This window comes from Vulpes lagopus, chromosome 2 (genome assembly GCF_018345385.1).
Source record: "Vulpes lagopus strain Blue_001 chromosome 2, ASM1834538v1, whole genome shotgun sequence".
NCBI lineage: Eukaryota > Metazoa > Chordata > Mammalia > Carnivora > Canidae > Vulpes > Vulpes lagopus.
Window position 1 is genome coordinate 164,155,326 of NC_054825.1, and position 25,001 is coordinate 164,180,326.

The 25,001-nt window shown below is 54.5% G+C and overlaps 2 protein-coding genes across 10 annotated transcripts in view; both read left to right on the forward strand.

The window, feature by feature from the left end:
• The first annotated feature begins 1 nt into the window (after window position 1).
• Window positions 2–14,105, forward strand: RASIP1 (Ras interacting protein 1). 2 transcript variants are annotated; one of them, XM_041745693.1, is made up of 12 exons: window positions 2–313; window positions 548–688; window positions 1,332–2,017; window positions 3,802–4,157; window positions 7,782–8,435; window positions 9,161–9,198; window positions 9,416–9,567; window positions 9,672–9,787; window positions 10,919–11,162; window positions 11,373–11,545; window positions 12,991–13,138; window positions 13,700–14,105. In XM_041745693.1, exons 2-12 carry the CDS (start codon window positions 552–554, stop codon window positions 13,897–13,899), a joined length of 2,904 nt encoding a protein of 967 aa, XP_041601627.1. In that variant the 5' UTR covers window positions 2–313; window positions 548–551; the 3' UTR covers window positions 13,900–14,105. The 2 variants fall into 2 exon arrangements, with proteins under 2 accessions (XP_041601627.1, XP_041601628.1); XM_041745694.1 differs by having other exon boundaries at window positions 9,684–9,787.
• Window positions 14,106–14,252: 147 nt separating this feature from the next.
• The window catches only part of MAMSTR (MEF2 activating motif and SAP domain containing transcriptional regulator), a 30,401-nt gene continuing 19,652 nt past the window's right edge, over window positions 14,253–25,001 (forward strand). For 5 of the 8 annotated variants that reach the window (XM_041745699.1, XM_041745698.1, XM_041745700.1 and 2 more), the window contains exons 1-8: window positions 14,253–15,646; window positions 16,837–16,875; window positions 17,720–17,901; window positions 18,081–18,265; window positions 18,556–18,658; window positions 18,863–19,057; window positions 19,324–19,560; window positions 19,637–19,691. In XM_041745699.1, the coding sequence (XP_041601633.1) occupies window positions 15,589–15,646; window positions 16,837–16,875; window positions 17,720–17,901; window positions 18,081–18,265; window positions 18,556–18,658; window positions 18,863–19,057; window positions 19,324–19,560; window positions 19,637–19,691 (1,054 nt within the window). In that variant the 5' untranslated portion in view covers window positions 14,253–15,588. Of the gene's footprint in view, window positions 15,647–16,836; window positions 16,876–17,719; window positions 17,902–18,080; window positions 18,266–18,555; window positions 18,659–18,862; window positions 19,058–19,323; window positions 19,561–19,636; window positions 19,692–19,876; window positions 20,781–25,001 lie in introns of those variants that run through there. The other 3 variants (XM_041745696.1, XM_041745695.1, XR_005986275.1) reach the window with 3 other exon arrangements.

Below are 25,001 nucleotides of genomic sequence, written 5' to 3' on the forward strand. Positions count from 1 at the left end.
GTCTCCTGTGAGAGAGAGGAGGGGCTGGAACCCAGCTCCCTGAGTCCTGGAAGGGCCAACTGGCTGAGACTAATTCCAGAATCAAGGAGCGGGGAAAGGCCAGCCCTCCCCACATCTCCTCCCCCAGGCCCAGTCCTCTCACAGGACGCCCCCTCCCCGCTCTTCCTGCCGGGTTTCCTCTTGCCTTTTCCTGTCCCCCACCCAGTGCTGGGAGCTGGGGCAGAGGCAAAGGCTGAACAGGAGCAGCGAGGTCAGGAACCAACCAGGGCCAACGGAGCCAAGGCCCCGGGGTGCTGCTGGGACCTGAAGCAGGGTAAGAGCCAGGGACCCAGGAGTCCAGACCCCTCCTCCCTCAGACCTGGGAGCCAGTCCCCAGTCATCTCCCAGCCTAGCGCCCAGGAGTTCCCGCTCCCATCCTTCTCCTGCACTCCGACTCAGGAGTCTGAGCCCCAGCCCCTCTCTCTCTGACCAAGGAGTCCGGGTCCCCCTCCATCCCAGCTCCACCACTCTGGGCCTCAGGAGTCGGGTCTTACCCACCCTTCCTTAGGGCCATGCTATCTGGTGAACGGAAGGAGGGCGGAAGCCCCCGCTTCGGGAAGCTCCATCTCCCTGTGGGCCTGTGGATCAATTCTCCCAGGAAGCAGCTGGCCAAGCTGGGGCGGCGCTGGCCCAGTGCTGCCTCTGTTAAGTGAGTGCCCACCTCCTTGAGACTCTTGCCCCTGCCCCATCTACCTCCCAGTTGTCCCTGTTTATCACCCAGTCTCTGCACTGGGTAATGCCAGGGGCTCCAAGGATTGGCTTCCAGTTCCTGTCCTGAATGGGCAAGTGAACTGGCAGGCAGGAGGAGACAAGTGGGCAGCAATGCTCCTAGACCCGGTGTTGGGGAGTGCCGGCTCTATAGATGGGCTTAGGCTGGATGGACAAGGGGATGGGGACCCCGGGATAGGGGTTTGATTCACCTTCCTTCCTCCTCTCCCTGCTTACCTCTTGGAATTTCCTTCTGTGGGACTCGCCTTTATTTATTTATTTCTCTCTCTCTCTTTGCCTCTGGCCTCTGCCCAACCCCATCTCTGTCGCCCCCCACCCCCACCCCCACCCCCTTCATCTCTCGCCCTTCTGTGGGTCTCTGTCCCTCTTTCTCTCGTTTTCTGTCCCCTCTCAATGGGTCTCTGTTGCTCTCTGGGTCTCTGCCCCCCAATTCCTTTCTCCCTGGGTCTCTGTCCCCTCCATCTCGGTCTTTGCCTACCCCTCTCCTTCTCCACCATCTACTCCGGCCTCTGCCTGTCTGCCTGGGGCTTTCCCCGCCTCTCCACTCCCCGGCGCGCTCCCAGGTCGTCGTCTTCGGACACGGGGAGCCGCAGCAGCGAGCCTCTGCCCCCGCCGCCACCGCACGTGGAGTTGCGGAGAGTGGGCGCGGTCAAGGCGGCCGGGGGAGCCTCCGGGAGTCGCGCCAAGCGCATCTCCCAGCTCTTTCGGGGCTCGGGGACCGGGGCCACGGGGTCCGGCGGCGCGGGAGGCCCCGGGACTCCGGGGGGCGCCCAGCGCTGGGCCAGCGAGAAGAAGCTGCCGGAGCTAGCGGCGGGCGTGGCCCCCGAGCCCCCGCTAGCCGCCCGCGCCACGGCGCCCCCCGGGGTCCTCAAGATCTTCGGCGCCGGGCTGGCGTCGGGCGCCAACTACAAGAGCGTGCTGGCCACTGCGCGCTCCACGGCACGCGAGCTGGTGGCCGAGGCGCTGGAGCGCTACGGGCTGTCGGGCAGCCCCGGGGGCGGCCCGGGCGAGAGCAGCTGCGTGGACGCCTTCGCGCTGTGCGACGCGCTGGGCCGGCCCGCGGCGGGCGGCGTGGGCGGCGGCGAGTGGCGGGCGGAGCACCTGCGCGTGCTGGGCGACTCGGAGCGTCCGCTGCTGGTGCAGGAGCTGTGGCGAGCGCGGCCCGGCTGGGCGCGGCGTTTCGAGCTGCGCGGCCGCGAGGAGGCGCGCCGCCTGGAGCAGGAGGCCTTCGGGGCGGCAGACAGCGACGGTGAGCCGAACCCCGCCGGACGCTGAGGGGCGGGGCTTTGCGGGATGGGCGGGGCCTGTTCTGGAGGCGGGGCCTCGAGAGGTGGGGCGGGGCTTGGGAGCGGGGGCGCGGGGGCGGGGAAGGATCTATGGGGCTGGGGAGGCCGGTGGTAGGCTGGAAGCGAGTCCGCGGGAGAGAAGGGACTGGGAGGGACCTATAGCGCCAGGTGGAGCAGAGAATGGGCCTGGAGCAGGACCCGGCTCAGCGAGACTGGCAAGGCCGATGGGCGGGGCGTGTGATGCTGGGGCGGGGCCTGCGGAATAGAGTAACCTGGAGCGAGACAGGTGGAATGGTGGCGCTGGCCCCTCTGTCTGGAGGCCTCTAAGAACAATAGGTTGAAGGGGTTCGAGAGGAACAGGGCCTGTGTAAATTTTTTAAAAAAGATTTTATTTATTTATTCATTCATAAGAGACAGAGAGAGAGAGAGAGAGAGAGAGACAGGAGGAGGGAGAAGCAGGCTCCCTGCAGGGACCCCAAGGTGGGACTCGATCCCCAGACTCCGGGATCACCCCCTGGGCTGAAGGCAGGCGCCAAACCGCTGAGCCACCCAGGGATCCCAGGGCCTGTGTAGATTAAGTGTATAAAGGGAAGAGACCTGGAGAGTGAAGAAATGGGCTACTTGATCAGGGCCTAGGAATGGGCAAAGCCTCGGGGCACCTGGCCTTGGAGCAGGTGGCCCTAGGCTAAGTTGGCTGCAGAGTGGGAGATTTGAGGGTGGCTCAAGGGAAATGAAGAGGAAGAGTATTCGTAGAGGCCAAGGAAGGTCATGCTTACATGCTGGCCTGGTATTTGAGAAGGCCGGCCGGGAACAGGAGGTGATGCCATGTGTGAAATAGTAAGTGCAGAGCAGGGCCTGGCAGGAATGGGGCCTGGCTCCGGGATAGGGGCCGCCCAGGGAGCCTTCTAACGCTTTTCTGTTTCTGAGTCTCCCTTTGGGAGATAGAGTGTTGTAGCAGTTAACTCAGGAGCTTTGAACTCTGGCTTGGATTCCAGTATGTCCTTTACTGGTTAAACTGAGCAAAACCCGAGGTGAAGGTGGAATGAGATCATGTATAAAATGGCTTTAGCACAAGGCTTGGCACATAGTAGTTGCCTAATAAAGGATGGCAATTATTACCATTGTTCTCTCTCTCTCTCTCTCTCTCTCTCTCTCTCTTTTTACAAAGCATTTGTTGAGCGCCTACTGTGGGCCACACATTATTTAGGGCCCTGGTGGAATACAGTGAGCCCAGGACAGGTGAGGTTCCCACCCTCCTAGATTTCACAGCCTAGTGAGAAACACCTCAGTTCATTCCTTTGGCTCATTTCCACTAACCCCCCACTATGTGCCAGGGCCCTGTTAGGTCCAGGCAAAGCCCGGTGTGTCCAGTTGTGCCCTTCTCTGCTGCAGCTTGGAATGTCAGGGAAGGGTGCTCGGGAGGAGGTGGTTTCTGTCTCCTGGAGGACAGTCTTCTCTGTTCACTGCCAAGTCCCTAGTGCCTAGAACAGTGCTCCGCACACAGTAGGTCCCCTCCCCCCCAATTAAAAGAATCAATTCATTTTTGAGCTGAAAACTGTCAGGTGGGTAGAAGTCAGGCAGAAAATGTGTTTCAGGCAGAGGGAACAGCATATGCAAAAACCTAAAGGTGGGAAGCCTCCTCACTTCTCTGTAGTCAATTCTTGGTTCTATAATCTCCAAATCTCTGAGCCTGTCTGTCTCCGTCTCCTTTTAGTCTCTGCCTCATCCTTCTGTCTCTCCCCCGCAGGCACGGGCGCCCCCTCGTGGCGGCCACAAAAGAACCGTTCCCGGGCGGCTTCCGGCGGGGCGGCCCTGGCCAGTCCTGGCCCGGGGTCCGGCTCGGGGCCCCCTGCTGGGTCTGGGGGCAAAGAACGCTCGGAAAACCTGTCCCTGCGGCGCAGCGTGTCGGAGCTCAGCCTGCAGGGACGGCGGCGGCGGCAGCAGGAGCGCAGGCAGCAGGCACTTAGCATGGCCCCAGGGGCAGCCGATGCCCAGATCGGACCCGCAGACCCTGGCGACTTCGATCAGTTGACCCAGTGCCTCATCCAGGCCCCCAGCAACCGTCCCTACTTCCTGCTGCTCCAGGGCTACCAGGACGCCCAGGTGAGCGCACCCTGGCCTACCGGGAGAGACCTATTGCTCTACGCTCCGTTTGCCCAGCGACCAAATTACAACTCCCATTATTCTTTGGATGGGGCAGTCTCAGGAATGCCGAATGCCGGAAGGTGTGGTCCCAGCGAGGTTCCAGGGTAGGAGATGTCATTGTCAGAGATGGAGGATGGGGGTGGTGGTAGCTAGCGGTGGAGGTTGATGGCTGAAAAAGATCTCGCTGGAGGAACAAGTAGGGAATGGCAGATTTCACACAAAACTGGGGGAAAGGGATCCCTGGGTGGCGCAGTGGTTTGGCGCTTGCCTTTGGCCCAGGGCGTGATCCTGGAGACCCGGGATCGAATCCCACATCAGGCTCCCGGTGCATGGAGCCTGCTTCTCCCTCTGCCTATGTCTCTGCCTCTCTCTCTCTCTCTCTCTGTGACTATCATAAAAAAAAAAAAAAAAAAAAAAAAAAAAAAAAATTAAAAAAAAAACTGGGGGAAAGCTGTCTTTTTTTTTTTTTTAAAGGATTTGATTTTTTTTTTTTTTAATTTATGATAGTCACAGAGAGAGAAAGAGAGGCAGAGACACAGGTGGAGGGAGAAGCAGGCTCCATGCACCGGGAGCCCGATGTGGGATTCGATCCCGGGTCTCCAGGATCGCGCCCTGGGCCAAAGGCAGGCGCCAAACCCTGCGCCACCCAGGGATCCCGGAAAGCTGTCTTTGTCAAGGGGTGAAAGTGACAGCCTATTGTAAAATAAGGATGTCCTTGTAAGGGTCTATTTCTTGATGAGGAGTAATAGAAGAGTCTATCTTGTTTGGGAGGAAGATAATTTGGCTGATGCATGGGTTCTTGTTCTGGGTAAGCCTATATTTTCTTGGAAGGAGTGGACCAATCCATTTCTTAAAGGAACTAGTTTACACTGGACCAATTTGACTATTGCTGATGGGGGTAGGTGAGACCAATACTTCTATTTTATTTATTTATTTATTTATTTATTTATTTATTTATTTATTTGATAATATTTTGTTCCTTGGACTTTTTTTTTTTTTTTTTTTTTTAGATTTTGTTTATTTATTCATGAGACACAGAGAGAAAGGCAGAGAACTAGGCAGAGGGAGAAGCAGGTTCCATGCAGGGAGCCTGATGTGGGACTTGATCCCAGGACTCCAGGATCATGCCCTGGGCCGAAGGCAGGTGCTCAACTGCTGAGCCACCCAGGTGTCTCGATACTTCTATTTTATATATTTGGGTGATGATAGAAGAACTTGTTTGAGGGGATCCCTGGGTGGCTCAGCGGTTTAGTGTTCCCTTCAGCCCAGGGCGTGATCCTGGAGTCCCAGGATCCAGTCCCACATGGGGCTCCCTGCATGGAGCCTGCTTCTCCCACTGTCTGTGTCTCTGTCTCTCTGTGTCTCTCATTAATAAATAAATAAAATATTTAAAAAAATTTATTTGAGTGTCAGAGAGCAAAGGAGAGAGAAAACATTAGAAGTTAGTAGAAAATTACTCGTGGGTTAGAGGGAAATTATTATATTAATAGAAACGTAATGTATGAAAAAAAGGAACGTAATGTATCTTTGGAAATATTCATTTTCACGAGTGTGATAATTGGGAGAATCATTTTTATGGTATTGTTTGACTTTGGGTAACAGTGGTACAGCCAAGTTCAACAGATACTTTTGAGAATCATTGGGAAAGCCTACTGGTAGAGCTCAGTGAATAGTCTCGTGTTGTCAGAGAGTGATCCACTTGGGTTAGGAGGCCTAGCTGTGTGTGTGAGTGAGAGGGGAAGACTCTTGAGAGCAGGGCTTGCATGGAAGAATTAATTCCTCCTTGTTGGGGCAAGGGGACTGGGCAAGTTCATTCTAGGCAGGAGTTTGCATATATTATAACAGCCCATTTCTCCAGGCAAGGTTGGAGAATAGGAGGGTCTATTCTGGGAAGGTAGTCAAGTTGGAAGAATCTCTTCTGGGAGTATAGGAGAGTCTAGTATGGGAAGAGGGGAAAACATTGGAAACATCCACTCTTTCGAGTGAGGTTCATGAGAAATTCCTTTCTAAGAAAGAGGCTTCATTGGAGGTCTTCTTTCCTTGGGATCAAGAGTAAGAGGTGAATCTCTTAGAAAGAGAAATTTACTTGTAGTCATTTATTCATGAGTGGCTGGCTATAACCTGAGAGTTCATTGCAGGCACTGTGGAAGCCTCCCCTCTTGGGTTAAGCAATTTTAGAGAAGGGGTTCATGTATTTTGGATCATTCCACTGCTTCAAACAGGGATAGAAAACAGGAAATTCTACCTTCAGAAGGTGGTAAGACTGAAAAGGTCCATTTCCTAGAGACAGATGAACAAATACATTGTAGGAAGGAGTCTCTTTGGAAATGTCCTTCCATGGGGTGAAGGAATTGGGAGAGTTCAGTGTAGGAAGGGGATTTATGAATATGAGGATTATTATTCTCTTAGACATGAATAGAGAACAGAGAATGTATTTTAGGAAGGGGATCAGACTGAGGTCTTCCATTTTTATAGGTTGGAAATGGAAGAGTCTTTTAGGAAGAGGTCTTCTGGAATGCACCTCTTCATTTGGTGGATGAAATGAGACACTTCATTATAAGAAGAGGGTCTCCTTGAAAACATCTATGTATAAGGTGGAGTTGCTAGAAGAACTACTATATGAAGATCTCCATGGAGATGTTCTTCTTTAGGATGGGAAAATTGAAAGCATCCACTGATGGAGAGGAGAGTATCTTTAGAATCCTCTATCATGGGAGTGAAGGTGGTAGATGAGTCCATTGTAGTATAGTGTCTCCTTGGAAGTGAGTTCAGCATTGAGTGGGAAAAAATAAGAGTCCATTGTAGAAAGGGGGTCTCCCCAGATGTATATACTCATGGGGTGGAAGAAACCTTTGTTCAAAGGAGGAGTCTCTTTAAAGATATCCATCCTTTTTTTTTTTTTTTTTTTAATATTCAGAAAAGCTATTATTGGAAGGGGAAACATCTTTGGTAGTCTCCATCATGGGGGTAGAATGTCAGGCAAATGGGGCCAAAGGTAGGGAAATGGGAGAGTTCCTAAGTTCTTTTTTTTTTTTTTTTTTTGAGTTCCTAAGTTCTAAGAGAAAGATTTCCTTGGAAAGTTCCATTCTTTGAGGGTAATGGGACAGTCCATTTTAGCGATGTGGGTGTGGTGTTCTTGGAAGCACCTATTCTTTGAGCTGGATGTTGTGGGAGAGTACACTGTGGGAAGGGATTGCCTGTAACAATCCATTCAGAGGAGGTGAGATGGAAGTCTCCATCTCACTTTTCTCCATCTCACTGGAGAAAAGTCTCCTGGAAATCATCAATAATTTGAGGGAGAGGAATTATAGAGCCCATGTCAAGAAAGGGGTTTCCTTATAAGCAGCTGGTCTTCAAGATGAGTTTTATGGGTCAGTTGGTCACAGGAAGTGCCTTTGAAAAGTCCACTCATGCTTGGGTGGAGGTAATTGGTGAGTCCTTTGGGATCCCAGGAGATCTCCTTGGAAGTGTTCATCCTGAGGGAGGTGGTTGATGGGAGAGTGGATTGTGGCAAAGGTCTTCTTTAGAAGCATCCATTCCTCATGGAGATGTGTCTCTACTGTGTCTTCACTTTCCCTCTAGGACTTCGTGGTGTATGTGATGACACGGGAGCAGCACGTCTTCGGCCGCGGGGGGAACTCCTCAGCCCGTGGTGGGTCCCCCGCCCCATACGTGGACACCTTTCTCAATGCCCCTGACATCCTGCCACGGCACTGCACGGTGCGTGCGGGCCCTGAGCCCCCAGCCATGGTGCGCCCATCCCGGGGGGCCCCAGTCACGCATAACGGGTGCCTCCTGCTGCGGGAGGCCGAGCTGCACCCTGGCGACCTGCTGGGGCTGGGCGAGCACTTCCTCTTCATGTACAAGGACCCCCGCACTGGGGGCTCTGGGCCTGCGCGGCCGCCCTGGCTGCCCGCCCGCCCGGGGACCGCCCCGCCGGGTCCAGGGTGGGCCTTCTCTTGCCGCCTATGCGGCCGGGGCCTGCAGGAGCGGGGCGAGGCGCTGGCGGCCTACCTGGACGGCCGGGAGCCCGTGCTGCGCTTTCGGCCGCGCGAAGAAGAGGCGCTGCTGGGCGAGATCGTGCGTGCTGCCGCCGCGGGCGCTGGGGACCTGCCACCGCTGGGGCCTGCCACCCTGCTGGCGCTGTGCGTGCAGCATTCAGCCCGAGAGCTGGAGCTGGGCCACCTGCCGCGCCTGCTGGGCCGCCTGGCCCGACTCATTAAGGAGGCTGTCTGGGTGAGTCCTCCCACCGCAGTCCAGGCCCCTCGGAGCCCCAGATTCTTTCCCTAGCCACCCCTCACCACCTTTCAGCCGTAGTGGGGCAGGATGAAACTGCCTCTTCCGTGATGCTTCAAGAGGGGCTTGGGCCATGAAGCAAGGGGTCTCATGGGATGCTGGGCCCTATGGATTCACCAACGGTACTAGAAGAGAAGGCAGTGAAATACCACCTTTGCCCCTCTGGGATGATGGGAGAAACCGTTCTGGGAGATCGGGAGAGAGATCTTGTTGGATGAGATCCCTTGGATGAGAAGTCAGGAGAGACCACTGTGGGAGGTGAGGCAGGCAGCCCATGGGGCCTGATGCTTTGAGCAGTAGTGGGTGAGACCATTTCTTGGAGGCAAGAGAGAACAAATCAGTGGGACCTAAAGATGGAAGTGCCTGGGAGAAATCCCAGGTTCCATCCCCCTGAGCAGGGCTTATTAAAGAAAAGGTTAAGGAAGTGTCTTGGGGGTAGGAAGAAACTATTTGAATGGAGCTGAGGGAGACAGACCACTCACAATCATGGGAGTTTGTGTTTTAAATGGTAAGAAGAGGAGAGACCATTCTGAAGCTTGAGGGTTAGAGTCCATTTGAGTGGGGAGAGTCACTATCAAAAAGGTGCTTCTAGAAAAACCAGGGTATTAACTCATAGGCCTCTACCCACGCACCCTCACCTTGACTCTGATCTTACTGTTCTACAGGAAAAAATTAAGGAAATTGGAGACCGTCAGCCAGAGAAGTAAGACAAATTCTGGGGAGAAGGGTCTAGGGATGAAGGGGTGTGGGGATTTAAAGCCAGTTCTGTGTTACTCCATTCATATCTTAGTACAGGTTGCTGCTCTTCCTTGGCACTCAATGAGGATTGGCCTCAGTACCCAATTAGACTCAGATCTCGGGGTTCAGATACTACGGTGGGGGTTGGGCTAGGATCATAGGTTCTTTTTCTCCTTCTCCAGCCACCCAGAAGGAGTCCCCGAGGTGCCCTTAACTCCGGAGGCTGTGTCGGTAGAGCTGCGGCCACTCATGCTGTGGATGGCGAACACCACGGAACTGCTGAGCTTTGTGCAGGAGAAAGTGCTGGAGATGGAGAAGGAGGCTGACCAGGAGGGTGAGCTCTGACCCAAGCCTAGGCTTCCCAAGCCCCCTGTCATTCCCTCTACTTGGGGACTTGGGCTCCTGCCTGTCAGCCTCTGGTCTCTCTCTCATCCCCAGGTCTGTCCTCAGACCCACAGCTCTGCAATGACTTGGAATTATGTGATGAGGCCATGGCCCTCCTGGATGAGGTCATCATGTGTACCTTTCAGCAGTCTGTCTACTACCTCACCAAGGTTGGTCTTGTCCCCTGCTTCCTGTTGACACATAACCTTCTGACTTCCAGTTTGAATTACATCACTCCGATGTCACTTCCTATTTGACCTTGTGAGATTCCCTGCTTCTCTGACATCACTTCCCAGTCACTGCAGCACTTTGCTGTGTTGGAACCACTTCCTGTTTGAGCCTGCATTTCTTCCTGCCTTCCCAGCTTTTCTTCCTGTCTCTCCAACTGTCCCCTCTTGGCCAGCTAACTTTACCATCTGGTTATATCACCTCTATCATTTTTTTTAAGCTCCTGTTTTCTAAGTCCACTGGCAAATTTCTTAGGTGGTTAGATAGATAGATGGGGGATCAAACAGTGCCGGACACTGTCGTTTAAACTAAAGGTCCTCTTGAATCCAGCTTCCCTTCCTGTGTTTGCTGATTTCACATCCTACAGCTCTGAATTCACTCCCTTTTCTGAGTCACAGATCTTCTCCCTGGAGTCTAGTCCTGCAGGACCTGCTATCTGTCCCAGTCTTCCACTACCCTTGACCTTAAGACGGCTTCTTGGAATTCGTAGGGTTTCAGGCTTCCAGTGGACCTGAGTCCATATCGGTGAAAGGAAAAGGAATCTTTGGGTACAGTCTTTCTGTTCCATAAGCCGCCTTGATTTGTGAACCCTGTTCCTCCAAGGCTTCACTTCCTGTCTATCCCTGCCAAGTGTGGCTATATTTCTTCGGCTCTGACTTCATTTCCTGTCCTTCACTTTCCACTGGCTTACCGCCATGCCACTCCCACTTCCTGACTCTTCATTCTTTTTCTTTCCTTCGGGAGCTCTGGATAAATAATTCTTTGACTGAAGGGGGCCTCTTTGTTCAGTATCCTTTTGTCCTCCGTGAGCTGTCTCTGTTGAGAACTCTGAGCCCTGTAAAGCACCAGAAGTAGTCATTAAAATACCCAAGAAACTCCTGGAGGCTTTCTTAAGACCTGAGGTGTTCTGGCCCTGATGAATGCTAGAAACCCACCTGGAAAGTAGGGATTTCCTCATAGAGACCTGTAGAGTGTCATGTGTAGAAAGGACTGTAATTTCCAGAAGTTCTATCACCCTGAACTTCCGGGAGGTTGTAATCCAATCACCTGTTTGCATCTCTGTGTCTTCTTAGACTCTGTATTCAACACTGCCTGCTCTCCTGGATAGTAACCCTTTTACAGCTGGGGCAGAGCTGCCAGGGCCTGGCGCAGAGCTGGGGGCCATGCCTCCAGGGTTGAGACCAACCCTGGGCGTGTTCCAGGCAGCCCTGGAACTGACCAGCCAGTGTGAGCTGCACCCGGACCTCGTGTCTCAGACTTTCGGTTACTTGTTCTTCTTCTCCAATGCATCCCTTCTCAACTCACTGATGGAACGAGGTGAGGGTCAGACTGGGGAAGGGGCAGGGAGGAAAGGACGGGCAACCCCTAAGACCGGTATCAATTCAGACACCACGCCCACAGGATCAGTCCTCATGTTTAGGGACTCAGGCGAGCAAGCTCCAGATCCCAAGCTGAAGGATGGGAAGGGTTTGGGAGGGAGGAGGGCAGAGTCTGCAAACCAATTGCCCCTCATGCCCTTCCCTACAGGTCAAGGCCGGCCTTTCTATCAATGGTCCCGAGCTGTCCAAATCCGAACCAACTTGGACCTTGTCTTGGACTGGCTGCAGGGGGCCGGGCTGGGTGACATTGCCACTGAATTCTTCCGGAAACTCTCCATAGCTGTGAACCTGCTCTGTGTGCCCCGCACTTCTCTGCTTAAGGTGACTCCTGATCCCTGACCTCTGACATCCTCTATTTAGCTTACCCTTGGACCTCACCTTGGACTTCATGTTATCCCCTGCCCTGGCTCTGACACTGGGTGCGGCATTGACGGTTAAAGGAAGCCAGCCCCAAGTGTCCAAACTGCATCTGAATCCTGGGCTACTTGCTAATAATAGTTTCCAAGGCCCCCTCCCTCAGACGTGCTGATTCAGAAAGTTTGCTATGAGACCAGGGAATGTGATAGTTAAAACATTCGTTGCACATAAACTACATGCCAGACACTGTTTAGTACTTTTTTTTAATTTTTAAGATTTTATTTATGAGGGGAAAAGAGAGAGAGAGAGAACAAACAGGGGGAGCAGCAGAGGGAGAGGGAAAAGTAGACTCCCCACTGAGCAGGGAAGTCTCATGCAGGGCTTGTTCCCAGGACCCTGAGATCATGACTTGAGCCGAAGGCAGATGCTTAATGGACTAAGCCATCCAGGCGCCCCTGTTTAGCACTTCTCATTGAATGTTGACTAAGCCTCATGAAATAGGTTATTAACTGAAAATTCTTTTCAGACAAGGAAGCTGAAAATCAGGTAGGATAAGTTACTCAATTTCATTTATTTATATTTATCAAACTTTAACAGAACATTTAATAAGCACTAGGCAGTGTCCTAACTACTTAATGATCTTGCCATATTGAATCCTCCTCAAAACTATGCCATTACGTAGTTCCTAGTCCTGCCCACACCCAGTTGACAGATGAAGAGACTGAGGTACCGTGGCTTGCTAGAAGGTAATGAGTAGTGAAGCTGGGATTTTTGAGCCCAGGCAATCTGAGTCCAGAGTCTCTGGTTTTCAACCCACTGATGATTCAAATGTCATCTCAGGTGTAGAATTGTTCAGAAACAAAAAAATAGCCACAATATAGTAATGAACCTCTAGGTACACAACATCAGCTTAAATCATACAAACTAATGGGGGCACCTGGATGGCTCTGTGGTTGAGCATCTGCCTTTGGCTCAGGTCGTGATTCAGGGGTCCTGGGACTGAGTCTTACATCGGGCTCCCCACGGGGAGCCTGCTTCTCTCTCTGCCTGTGTCTCTGCCTTTCTGTGTGGGTCTCTAAGTAAAATCTTTAAAAAAATAATAATACAAACGAATGGCCCATTTTGTTTCTTCTTCACCCCACACCCAACTCCTGGATCTTCATTTATGCTGAAGCAAATCACTTTTTTTTTTTAAAGCTGAGAGCATGGAAAAAAAAAAAAAAAAAGCTGAGAGCATGCCTTTTCCCACCATCACTTTGGTGACAGCCTGGCCTCACAATGTCCGGAAGATATCGCACAGACACAACCATCTACCCATTACATCCATGCCCTTTATGGAGGGCCTTCCATTTAGGATTTCTCAGCTGCCCCATAATGACCCCATATTTCTCACATGATCTTCCCACCAGGCTTCATGGAGCAGCCTACGAACTGACCACCCCACTCTGACCCCTGCTCAGCTCCACCATCTGCTCAGCCACTACCAGCTGGGTCCTGGTCGTGGGCCACCACCTGCCTGGGATCCTCCCCCTGCAGAGCGAGATGCTGTGGACACAGGTGAGGAGAGATGGAGACAGAGGCACTGGGGCTGTCAGCTTTTTTTTTTTTTTTTTTGTCCTCAGGACCCAGGAATTTATAGCCCCAACCCCTTCCTCTTTCTGACCCAGGATTATATACCTTTAACTCTCTCCTCCTTCAAGATCTAAGTGATGGACCCTAACTACCCCTCCCCCAGGGTACAAGAGTTCAAGCTCCATCTCTCCTTTTTTCCCCAAAGTTCGGGCCCTCAGCCTCTTCCCCGACAAGCTGCCCTCCCCGCCCAGTAATTCGGGTTCCGGACCCCTCCACTCTAAGGAATCCGTAAAACTAAGCTCCCAGACCTTCCTTTCTCAGACCCAAGAACCCAATACCTCGCCCGTTTCCCGGGCAACGGTGGCCTTTCTTTGTGTGAACTACAACTCCCATGATGCCTGGGGACTCCCAAGAGTCGTGTTTGAGTGGATCCTGCTCCAGGAATTGCTGGGAGTTGAAGTTTTTCCCTCGGGCATGCGCAGCTTCTCCCCCAACACTGCTACCCCTCGCCCATTTTCAGAATTTGACTCTTCTTCGATTTCCTAGGGGACATCTTCGAAAGCTTCTCTTCCCATCCTCCCCTCATCCTGCCCTTGGGCAGCTCGCGCCTGCGCCTCACGGGTCCTGTGACGGACGACGCTCTGCACCGTGAACTGCGCAGGCTCCGCCGCCTTCTCTGGGATCTTGAGCAGCAGGAACTGCCGGCCAATCACCGCCACGGGCCTCCCGCGGCCACGCCTCCTTGAAAACCAATAACGAACAAGCGCGCGAACCTTGAAAATTCTTCGGCTTCCACTCCCTGGAGCCCGCCTGAGCTCCGAGCTCTCTGGGAGTTGTAGTTCTTTCCCCGCGTGGGATGCCGGGAGTTTGAGTTTTCGGGCAGTAGAGGATGGGACAGTGGGAAAATGGGCTTGGGAAGTGAGCGCAAGGAGCAATAAAGGTATCTGTCGTATTGGCAACGCCTCACTTGTTAAGACTCGGGAACGCTGGTGATGATGACTTTCTGCGGATTACAGCACCATGGTCCTCGACTAGAGCGTTGGGTTCTTGCCCAGTCCGAGGAGGTATTTATAGCTTCGGCCTCAGCTTGCCCTGCGGCTTGTAATCCAAACCCGGAGCCCTGGGGCCTCCCACGCATTTCAGGACAGAGCTCTAAGCTCTCTCTGCCAAATATCAGGCCCTCAGTCCTGCCAGTGGGGACCAGACTTCTCTCCCTTCGACCCCAGAGGCCATAGTCCAACCCTCCTCTCCCTCAGACCCAGGAGTCTGGGTTCCCAGAACCCATCTGCACATTTCGGCCTGTCGGGCACCCTGCGGAATCCCAACACCTCTTGTCCTTGTTCTGGCAACCCTCGTTTTCCACATCAGGAAGTCCGGGCCCCCAACCCACTCCTCCCTCAGACCCGGGAGTCCGGGTCCCCAAGTCCCCTCCTCCCTCAGACTCAGGAGTCCGGGGCTCCAGTTTGAACTTTCCACTCCCCTAAATCTGACCCTGCTGCTGCGTCAGGGAAAAAATAAGCGACAGGTGGCACCTGCCCGCAGGGCCGGGTCGCGACCACCTGCTCCCGCTGCTCACTCGGAGCCCCTCTCCAGGCACCTGCTACTGTCAGTCCGCGGGTGGCTGCCCCGCCCGACCCCGAGGCCCCAGGACGCGGAGGAGGAGCGACCCAGGGAACCCCGACGTTCGCCCCGCCCCAGTCCCTCCCAGCTTGTGCTCCCGCCCCTTCTCAGGGTCCCAGGCGGGGCTCCTGTCCGCCCCCCAACCCCGCGCCTCGTCCTCAGGCCCCAGGCACGCCCTCGAAAGGGGCGTCCTAGGCGCTCCCAGCTGGTGGGGCGGAGCCTGAGGCCTCCAGCCTAGACCAGGGACTCAACCCGCTCCAGAGCACCGCTGCGCTGAGCCCACCTGGTGAGAAGCCCCTGGGATGAGGGGTGGGGGGAGCCCACCTTAACTCCTCTGCACCTCTCTGGTCCCAGTCCCTTCCTCACAGACCAGGGTGGCTGCCACCCACCCACCCACTCCCTTCTTAAATGCAGGTGGCAGAGACCCTTCCATTCCCCAGGAACCTACCAGGTAGCTCTCCCCTCTTGATCAAGGGTGTTGGATTCTAGCCCCTTCGGAGTGTTGAGCTCTGTCCCTTCAGCCCCTTTTCCTTCCTCTCCTTTCACAGGCCCAGGGGTCTCCTTTCATAGATCCCAATCTTTCCTCCTCCAGGCTCCAGGAATTGGGGCCCTCAAAGTCAGGAGTCCCCTCTCCCAGCCCTTCCTTCTTCAGGATCCAGAAGTTATGGCTCAAGGCCTCTCCTATTCCTAAGCCTCTGAGGCCCTTTCCCTGCTGCCTTCACACGCAGGGACAGCCTCCTGACCTCCACTCTGACCCTGCCTCCGGTGGGGGCCCTGTCCTCCCCTCAGTCCAGGTCTCCATCCCAGCCTTGGCAATGACTCTCGCAACTTCCTCTCAGCGCTCCCAAATCATTCGCTCCAAGTTCAGATCTGGTGAGAGGCTTCTCTCTGCATGTAGGGAAGGGGTCTTTTGGGGTCCTGGGATCAAATGCTCTTAACTCTGGCAGTGTGTATGGTGGGTGAGGCAGAGGGAGGGGGTCATGGGGCCCACAAGGCAGGTGTTTTCTGTGCAAAAGGTCACTTGTGTATAAAAGAGGCCCCAACAAATGGGTTCCATTTTGGTGGCTCTGTGAGTGTGCAAATGGCCAATAATGCAATGTTCCTGTATACAGAGAGGAGTGGGTGGCTAAGGTGGAGAATCAGGTACTGCCAAGGAACAGGGGCCTAAATTGATCTGTGTGCAAAATGGAGGAGTTTGCAGTGTGGGGATTTTGGTGTGAGCAATATGGGAGTGCTGGTGAGGGGCCAGTGAGCTACCAAACCTTGGATGTGTCAAAGGTTGTATTTTAGGTCCTAAGGTGGACTGAGAGCGTGCAAGTGAGTGGCACTGGATGTCAGTCCCTGAAGGGCATGTGAGTGTGCAAACAAGGATGCTCACGTGGCTGGATCGGTGCAAAGACACCAGTGAGCAAAGAGCAAAGTGTGCCAGAGAATGCATGCGAAATGTGCAAAGAGAGAACCCCACTCCAGAACTGGAAGCCAAATCCTGAATGTGCAAATTAGTGTCAAGGTGGCCGAGTGGGTGCCAAGGCAGAGTGAGCCAAGGATGAAGTGTGTCAAAGGGTACAAGTGCATAAAAGTGCCATAGGTGCCAGAAGGAGAGCCCAAGGAAGTGTGTGCAGAGAGGGTGAGTGCAGGGAGGCCCAGGGGCACACAGAAGGGAGCAGGCTCGTGGGCACTGGAGCACGTGGACAAGAAGAGGTGAAGTACAAATGGGTGCGGCTGCCAAGATGAGGATCGTGCCTTGGGTGGGGTGGGCACACGCTGCGGAAGGGGGCAGGTGGAGCTGGGGGCAGGGGGCAGGTGGAGCTGGGGGGCAGGGCTAGCCTCCTGCCTGCACACTGGCTGGCTCCTAGTCCCAGAACAGCTCTGGCAGGGAGCAAGGAGCAGGCGGGAGGCCCGGGAAAGGGAACAGGCTGCTGGCCCACCCGCCTGCATTGGGTGTGTAAGGGGGCTGGGCACGCGTGTCCTGCCAACAACTGCAGCTCACACCGCCTGCCAGGCCAGGCTCCTGGACACTCCCTTCCCGCCTTTCTCCTCCCACCTCCCTCCTTCCTCCATAGTGCTCCAGCTTCGGATCCACAGGCGGTATCAGGACCCAAGTAAGTGTGGGGCCCCGACAGGGAGGGGGATGGAGGCCTGATACCCCTGGGGTACCCGGGAGGGCAGCTACAAGATATCCCACACTGGTTCCTGAGCCTCAGTCCCTATGCCAGGGATACACTGAAATCCTAGCCTGTCCTTTCCCGAGAACCCAAGAGTATGGGTCCCTCGCCACCCCACCCCTAAAAGCTCTGCATGCTGCTCTGTGACTTCTCTCACTCCAATAAAATGCATGAATCCAGATCCTGTTTCTTTGGAGAAGACAGGCATCCCAGACTCCACACTTGGCACACATAAAGAATCTCAGGATGTGGCTTTCAGCTTCTCTCTCTCCTCAAGAACCAGGAATGCTGGCCCCATCCCTGTCCCAGCAAAACTCCCCTCACCCCAAATCTGTGATCCTTAGCTACCACACCCCTAGGTGACTAAGGACAATCCCTGCCTTTTTTTTTTTTTCTTTTTTAAGATTTTATTTATTTATTCATGAGAGACACACACACACAGAGGCAGGGTCACAGGCAGAGGGAGAAGCAGGCTCCCTGTGGGGAGCCTGATTGGGGACTTGATCCCAGGACCCCCAGGATCACGACCTGAGCGAAAGGCAGATGCTCAACCACTGAGCCACCCAGATGCCCCAATTCCTGCCTTTCTTGAGAATAGAAAAGGCTGGAACCTTTGCCCTGAGATCCAGGAGCCTGGGCACTCAGCTGCTACCACTGGGGTTTCCCTCCCTGGGCCTGCCCTCCCACATGGGGGGGGGGGGGCGGCAGTGATGGGCTGAGGCCTCCAGGGCCCTCCTTCCCACACAACCTTGCTCCTGTCTGCCTGGCTTGCTGTCTACAGGCCTCTCAGGGTCCTTCACCACCTCTCCAGTCTTGGATCCAGACCCGTGGGTCTCAACCACAGGCCCCGCTCTGGCCCCCAGAGCCCCGGCCCCAGTCTCGCCCTCGGGCCTCACCCCTTTCCTCCTCAGCCCTGGGGACCTGCTCCCTGAATCAGAATACGGCACTTGGAGGTCCCTGAAGGTGAGTCTCCATCGAGTGAGGAGTACCCCGGAGAGTCTAGCATTGGTCCTCCTTGCTGCTGCCCTTTCTGCTCCTTTTAATGGTGGTGGCAAGCTGACACCATATTTTGCATGAGGCTCTGGGGCAGGAGAGTGGGGACGGAGCTGAAGCTCCATATGACATCACACCTGCTTTTTCAGGAGTCTCCCAAGATCTCCCAACACTGGAGAAAGCCCAAGGCAAAGGGGAACTTGACATATCACCAGTACATACCCCCAGGGCGGAGACAAGGGTCCAGGGTAGACCCCCCGGCCAAAGAGTTGGCCCTGGGTCCCCCTGGACCACCTCTGTGGGAAGGGACAAACTCACAGCAGCCACCTCCCAGGTATGATCCCTGTTTTTGTTCTCTGGGGGGAAATTCAGACCCCGGTGCACCCTCCTCCCTCAAACCGAGTCCAAGAGCAGGGGGACTCCAGCCCCCAACCCGTCCCTCCCCTAGAAGACAGCCTCTGGTTCCTCCTGTCCTGTGCACAGGAATTAGCCTCTTCGGAGACCCAGGGGTCTGGACCTTCTCCTTCCTTTTCACAAGCCCCTGCCGCGTTTGAGAACCTGGGGACGCCCTGCCTCTCTCCTCCCCCTCTAACCGCGGTTCCCCTCCCCCACGACTACCGCCAGGATGAAGCCCACTGCCCTCACTCCCTCCCCACCTGGAGTCCCCCGCCCCTCACCCCCTCCACACAAGCTGGAACTTCAGACCCTTAAACTGGAGGAGCTGACGGTGAGCGAGCATGGGGGGTAACATCCCAGGCTGGCCCTCCCCTCGGTGGGTACCCATAAGTCTAACCCCGCAGCCTCTGCGCCATCAGGGACCCAGGAGCCCGGCTCCCCAGTGCCTCCCCTCGCGGCTTCCAAATGTCTATCCCCAGCTCCTGCCTGCGCCCCGGAGCCCTCCCAGCAAGGCCTCTCCCCCCCACCCGCCCAGGTCTCAGAGCTCCGGCAGCAGCTGCGCCTGCAGGGCCTCCCGGTGTCTGGGACTAAGTCGATGCTCCTGGAGCGCATGCGCGGCGGCGCCCTGCCCCGCGAGCGGCCGAAGCCGCGGCGCGAGGACGGTCCCGTGGGTGCTCCCTGGCCGCGCCTCAGGCCCAAGGCTCTGGGAGCCGTCCGGCGGCAGGGCTCGGTGAGGGCGGGGCTACGCGCGTGTGGACCAGTGAGGAGAAGACAAAGCGGGACGGGGCGGGAAGTCGAAAGAAGACTAGCCAATGGGATGTGGGGGGGCGTGGTTAAGAGCAAAATGGGAGGATCCAAGGGAAGAGAAGCCAATGAGAATACAGGGCGGTACCGAGGGCGGGCCGGGAAGGGGCCAAGGGGCGGAGCCACAGGTGGCGAGGGGTGGGGTTGCGCCCGGTGGGCGTGGCTTATGGGAGCTCCTCTGTGCGGTTCTAGCTCAAGCCGAGCCCAAATTCTTGCGCTCCGCCTGCTGCACGTACCGCGGAAAACCCTGCGACTACTTCTCCGGCTCCCGCTCCGGCTCCGGCTCCGGCTCCGGCTCCGGCTCCGGCTCCCGCTCCCGCTGCGGCTGCGGCTGCGGCTGCGGCTCCGGCACCGACCCCTTCCTCAGCACCGGCCGCAGCGGCCCTGACACTGGAGGAGGAGCTGCAGGAAGCCATCCGCCGGGCGCAGGTGCGTGGGGGCGGGCAAGGGGTCTCGGTCAGGATGGGGCGGGATCCTGGCTCACGCAGCTTCTGCCCGTCCGCAGTTGCTTCCGAACCGCGGCATTGATGACATCCTGGAGGATCAAGTGGAGCCTGAGGGTAAGAGTCGAACTTCTAGATTGAGATTCTGGACTTCTAGTCCAAGAGAGGAAGGGGTTGGGGTCTGAAGTCTTGGGTTGCAGGGAGGAGTGGGCTGGGGACTTAGATTTCTGGAAACGAGGAATAACGGAGTGAGGTGCGGGTCTCTGCCTTCCTAAGCTCACACTCCATTCCTTTTCCTGCAGACCCACTGCCCCCCATTCCCCTGGACTTCCCCGGCTCCTTCGACGTGCTGTCCCCCTCCCCGGACTCTGAAGGCCTCTCATCTGTCTTCTCTTCCTCACTCCCATCCCCCACAAACTCCCCGTCCCTCTCTCCCAGGGGCCCCACAGACTCCTTGGACTGGCTGGAGGCTCTGAGTGGGGGTCCCCTGCTAGGCTGTGGCCCCCCGGCCCCCAGCATCTTCTCTGCTGACTTATCGGACTCCAGTGGCAAGCGGCTGTGGGACCTGCTGGAGGATCCATGGTGATGGATTCTGGGGTTTCCAGGGACGGACAGCTGGTGGGGGTAGGAAGGTCACAGAGACAGACTTCCCAGGGAGAGGTTGGGACAACCGGCAGAGCCCCTCCCACCACCGACACAGAATCAGAGATGACTCTCCTCCCCACTTGGCCCCTGAACTGCTGCTGACATGCCAACCGCCTGACTCTTGCCTGCCTGACCTCCATATGATCCCCTCGGTAGCTGTGTGGTTGGGGGCAGGGAGGTGTCACTTGCTGCTGGCCAGGGCAAACAAGCTGCTTGCTGCTTCCTTCGGAGACCTCTTGGATGTCTTTGTTCCCACCTTCTTCTCTCCCATGCCACCAACTAGATGGGAGTCTGGAAGGTGGTCTGGTCTGTGTTTTTTGGATGTACGAGAGGGGCAGAGAAGAGTGGAGAGGGAGAATAGGGAGCCAGAGCCTTGGCTTCTGGTTGGAAGAGAGAATATCAGAAGCGCTGCTATGTCTGAGGTCAGATTCTCTTGGAAGCAGAGCCCGAGACAAAAATCACATGCCCATGATTTTCTAAAGAAATGCTCCAAGGAGAAACCAAAAAGGAGCAGAGGAAACCGGACAGTGAAGGGGAAGACTAGCAAGCGTATAACTTCAGGTGAGGTCCCAATCTCTCCGAGATCCTGTGGGGAGCTCTGGAGGATAAATTAAGTTGCAGACTTTCCTGCCCTGAGGCAAAGGGAGCTAGGCTTTTGAGGCAGATGGAGATCCCTGTTTGGGTTTTCTATTGCTGAAAATAACAAGCTTCCCCCAAAGTTAGAGTCATTTTTCTCTTTCTTTTATTTTAGATTTTATTTATTTATTCATGAGAGACACAGAGAGAGAGGCAGAGACATAGGCAGAAGGAGAAGTAGGCTCCCTGGGGGGAGCCCTATGCAGGACTCGATCCCAGGACCCTAGGATCACAACCTGAGCTGAAGGCAGACACTCAACCACTGAGCCCCCCAGGCGACCCCAAAGTTAGAGCCTTAAAATAATAACTGTTTGTGATCACTCACAATTTCATGGGCTGACTGGCTCAGCAAGGCAATTCTGAGGCACCATATGACCCGGGCTGTAGCCATTTTAGGGTCCAACTGGGCTGGAAAATCCAAGATGGCTCAGACATGTCTAGCACCTTGCCAGGAATGGCAAGTAGGCTGGAGTCAGCTTGGCTGCAGGACATCTGGACTCCTGTTTATCTCTGAGTGGCCTCAGCGCCCCCCCTCTCCACGTGGTCTCTCCAGCAGGGTACCTGGACTCCCTACATGGTAGCTCAGGGTCCTCCAAAGTGAGTATTATTCGTGGGGGACACAGAAGCTGCCAGTCTCATAAAGACTGAGCACAGAAATGGCCCAGTGTCACCTTCAACACATTCCATTGGCTAATTCAAGTCAGGCTGGCTGATTATGGGAGGGGACTATGCTGGTGTATGAACGTTGGGGGCATGGTCATTGGAGACTCCACTATCCCCCCTCTCCTCATCAGTTTTGGGCCATGGGTCATGAGGACAGAGGGGGATATAGACTCCCAGGTACCTTGAACCCCACAGCAGTCCTGGGAAGAAGGTCCCAGAGTAGGCCATTAGCAGCAAAGTCTTGCAAAATGTAGGTTTTATTGTTATTCAGGTGTGGGGAAGCCAAGGATCAGATTGAAAAGATCCTTTGTTGGGATGCCTGGGTGGCTCAGTTGGTTATGAGTCTAGTGCCTGACTTGTGATCTCAGCTCAAGTCTCCATCTCAGGGTCATGAGTTCAAGTCCTGTGCACCCCAGGACCACATTCCAGACATCTAGGGACAACCCCGACACCCCAGACCCAGCCCACTTACCCTGCCTCCCCTGTTCCTTCCCTGAGAAACCACAATAGTCTCTTGCCCAGAGCTCCACCTTCACCTTCGGCCTCCTGAGGACCTGGGCACTTCCCTCAAGTGCTTGACACACCCCCTTCTTTGGGGATCTGTAAGAATAACAAACTTTTTTTTTTTTTTTAAAGTAGGCTCCAGGGATCCCTGGGTGGCGCAGCGGTTTAGCGCCTGCCTTTGACCCAGGGCGCGATCCTGGAGACCCGGGATCGAATCCCATGTCGGGCTCCCGATACATGGAGCCTGCTTCTCCCTCTGCCTGTGTCTCTGCCTCTCTCTCTCTCTCTCTCTCTCTCTGTGACTATCATAAAAAAAAAAAAAAAAAAAGTAAAGTAGGCTCCATGCCCAGTGTGGATGAAATACTGTACTCACTGAGACTTCCTATGAGCTGGACCTGGCATGGGAGACATGCTGGCAAATGTGAATCACCATTATTAGCTGCTGATCCATGATTATTCTAGGTCCCCGATGTTGTAAACCCTGGCGGGCATTAGAGGTTCACAACAGAACAGGCAAGGGAACAAGAGCACTTTATCACGAGGCAAAGGCAATCGGGTAGGATTTGTCATCCTCACTTTGCCCATGAGATTGTAGAAGACCAGAGGTGTGGGGAGCACTGTGCCCAGTGCCACACAGATGAAAGGTGTTGGAGAGGCACTTTAAGTCAGGTTCATGAGTCCAGCTTGTGCCCTTGGAGTTGAAGAAATAGAGCCTCGGTCTCTGCTCTGGTGAAGCTCAGACATTTGCACAAATAGAGTTCCAGTGTAGGGTGATGAGTGTTTTCACAGCAAAGGGGCTGTAACTCCTAGAAAGTACCAGAAGCCATGAGGAACAGACAGGGTGGTCAGAGGAGTGGCCTGGGGGAACCTTGTGAGGTCAAGACTGTGCAGAATTTGGGGCTGGAGGCCTGTGGCAGCTGGGGCCTGTGGGGGCCTTCTTGTCAAGCTGAAAATTGGTGCTCAAGGGGCGCCATCAGCCCTGGAAAGATTAGGAAGGGGTGTGGTGGGGCCTCGGTCTATCTCCATCTCTGCCTGACTCTGAGCTTGTGACTCTCTGTCCCCATCTCTCCTGTGTCCAGAGGAGGGCAATCCCAAAGGGAGTCAGGGCCAGCGGAGAGCGGGTAAGGAATTCTCTGCTAGATGGAGATTTGAAAGACACGCACAGGCTTGGGTCTTGGGTCGAGTGTGCACGTTTGAACCCAGAGACAGAAGAGCTTGGACCCTACATTCCCCACCATCTGTCACCCAACCCTTCTCCAGACATTCCGGTTGCTCCCTCCTGCCCCCAGGGAGAGGGCTGGGTTGCCCCCCAAGGTCTGGACCACAGTGGAGGCACAGGAAGATGGGGAGAGGAGCCCCAGGGGAGCCCCAGTGCCATGTTGCCATCCCCTGAGCTCAGCAGACACATGAGAAAGACCTAGAATATATTTGACAAATTACCCAAATTTTCAATTCATTTCATAGACGTATTCTCGAGAAGGATACATTGAGTAGACTGGAAAATATATTTTATTCGTTTTTCTCTTTCTCCTCCTCCCCTTCCCCTTTCTGTTCCTCCCTCCCTCCCTGTCTGTGTTACCACATACCTAGTCTGCTGCTTCCAATCACTGACTTCCATTCGGCATTTTACCTCCACCTATTTTCCCTCTACGCACACCTTGGGGGGCTGACCCCCTAGCATCCAACTCCACCAGCCATCCCAAGACCATCACCATCCATCACCACCACCACCATCATCATCATCGAGCACAGCCCTGTACAGAGCATGAAAGGATTTCTCTGGGAAACACCCCCAGGAGTGGATGATGCAGGGGCAGGTGCCACAGTGGCTGAGAGTTTCATCTCTGGGGCCAGATCGATCTAGGTGGACTCATCTCTCCATCACTCTACGTGGCCTATAGCAACCAATTTAACCTCCCTGGCCTTAGTATTCTCATCTTTATGATGGGGACAAGAGCACTAGTTCTTTCTCCTTGGGGTTGACTGAGAAATAAATGAGTTAATGTATGCAGATCACTTAGAACCATGCCTGGCATAGGACAAGTCCTTATTTGGTTGTAGCAGTTGTCATTGACCCCTGGAATGGATTGACTTCCACTCCTCTGTTGCATGGCTGCACCCATGTGTGGTGCCAAACCTGCGTTCAGACTTTGAGCCCAGCCCTTACCTGGCAGGGGACCCCAGACAAGCCGTTTCTCCTCTCTGCCCTCATAGAAGGCCTCACTCCTATGTATTTTCTCAAGAGAAATGATAACTTGTGGGGTTTTGTTGTTGTTTTGTTTTTTGTTTGTTTGTTTTTAGCTTGTATTTATTTATTCATGAGAGACACACAGAGAGAGGCAGAGACACAGGCAGAGGGAGAAGTAGGCTCCCTACCAGGAGCCCGACGCAAGTCTGGATCCCAGGACTTCAGGATCATGCCCTGAGCCAAACGCAGACGCTCAACCACTGAGCCAGCCAGGTGCCCTAATAACCTATGTTTACACAGAGATTTATACACCAGTGTTGATAACAGCATTATTCACTATAGCCTCAAACTGGAAATAACCTGAGTACACATCAAATAAAGACACAGATTGACGACCCGTGGCACATCTGCACAGTGGAGTACTTCTCAGCAGTGAAAAGACTGGAAGTGATTGATTCCTGCAAGAATGTAGAGGAATCTCAGAAACATGATGAGAAATGAGAGAAACATGATGATTCTTTAAAAATTAGGAGAGCATTTTCATCACCATTGAAAGAAACTCCATACCCATTAGCAATCACTGCCCATTTTTTTCCTCAAACCTCTCTTCCCTCCCCCTCGGCTTCCACTGATCAGTAGTCTCTATGGATTTGCCTACTCTGACGTTTCCTATAAATGAGATTATATGTGGCCCATTGTATGTGGCTTCTTCCACGCAGCATGATGTTTTCATGCTGCTACGGGTTGTAGCAGTTGTCGGCACTTTGCTTTTCACAGCTGAATAATATTCC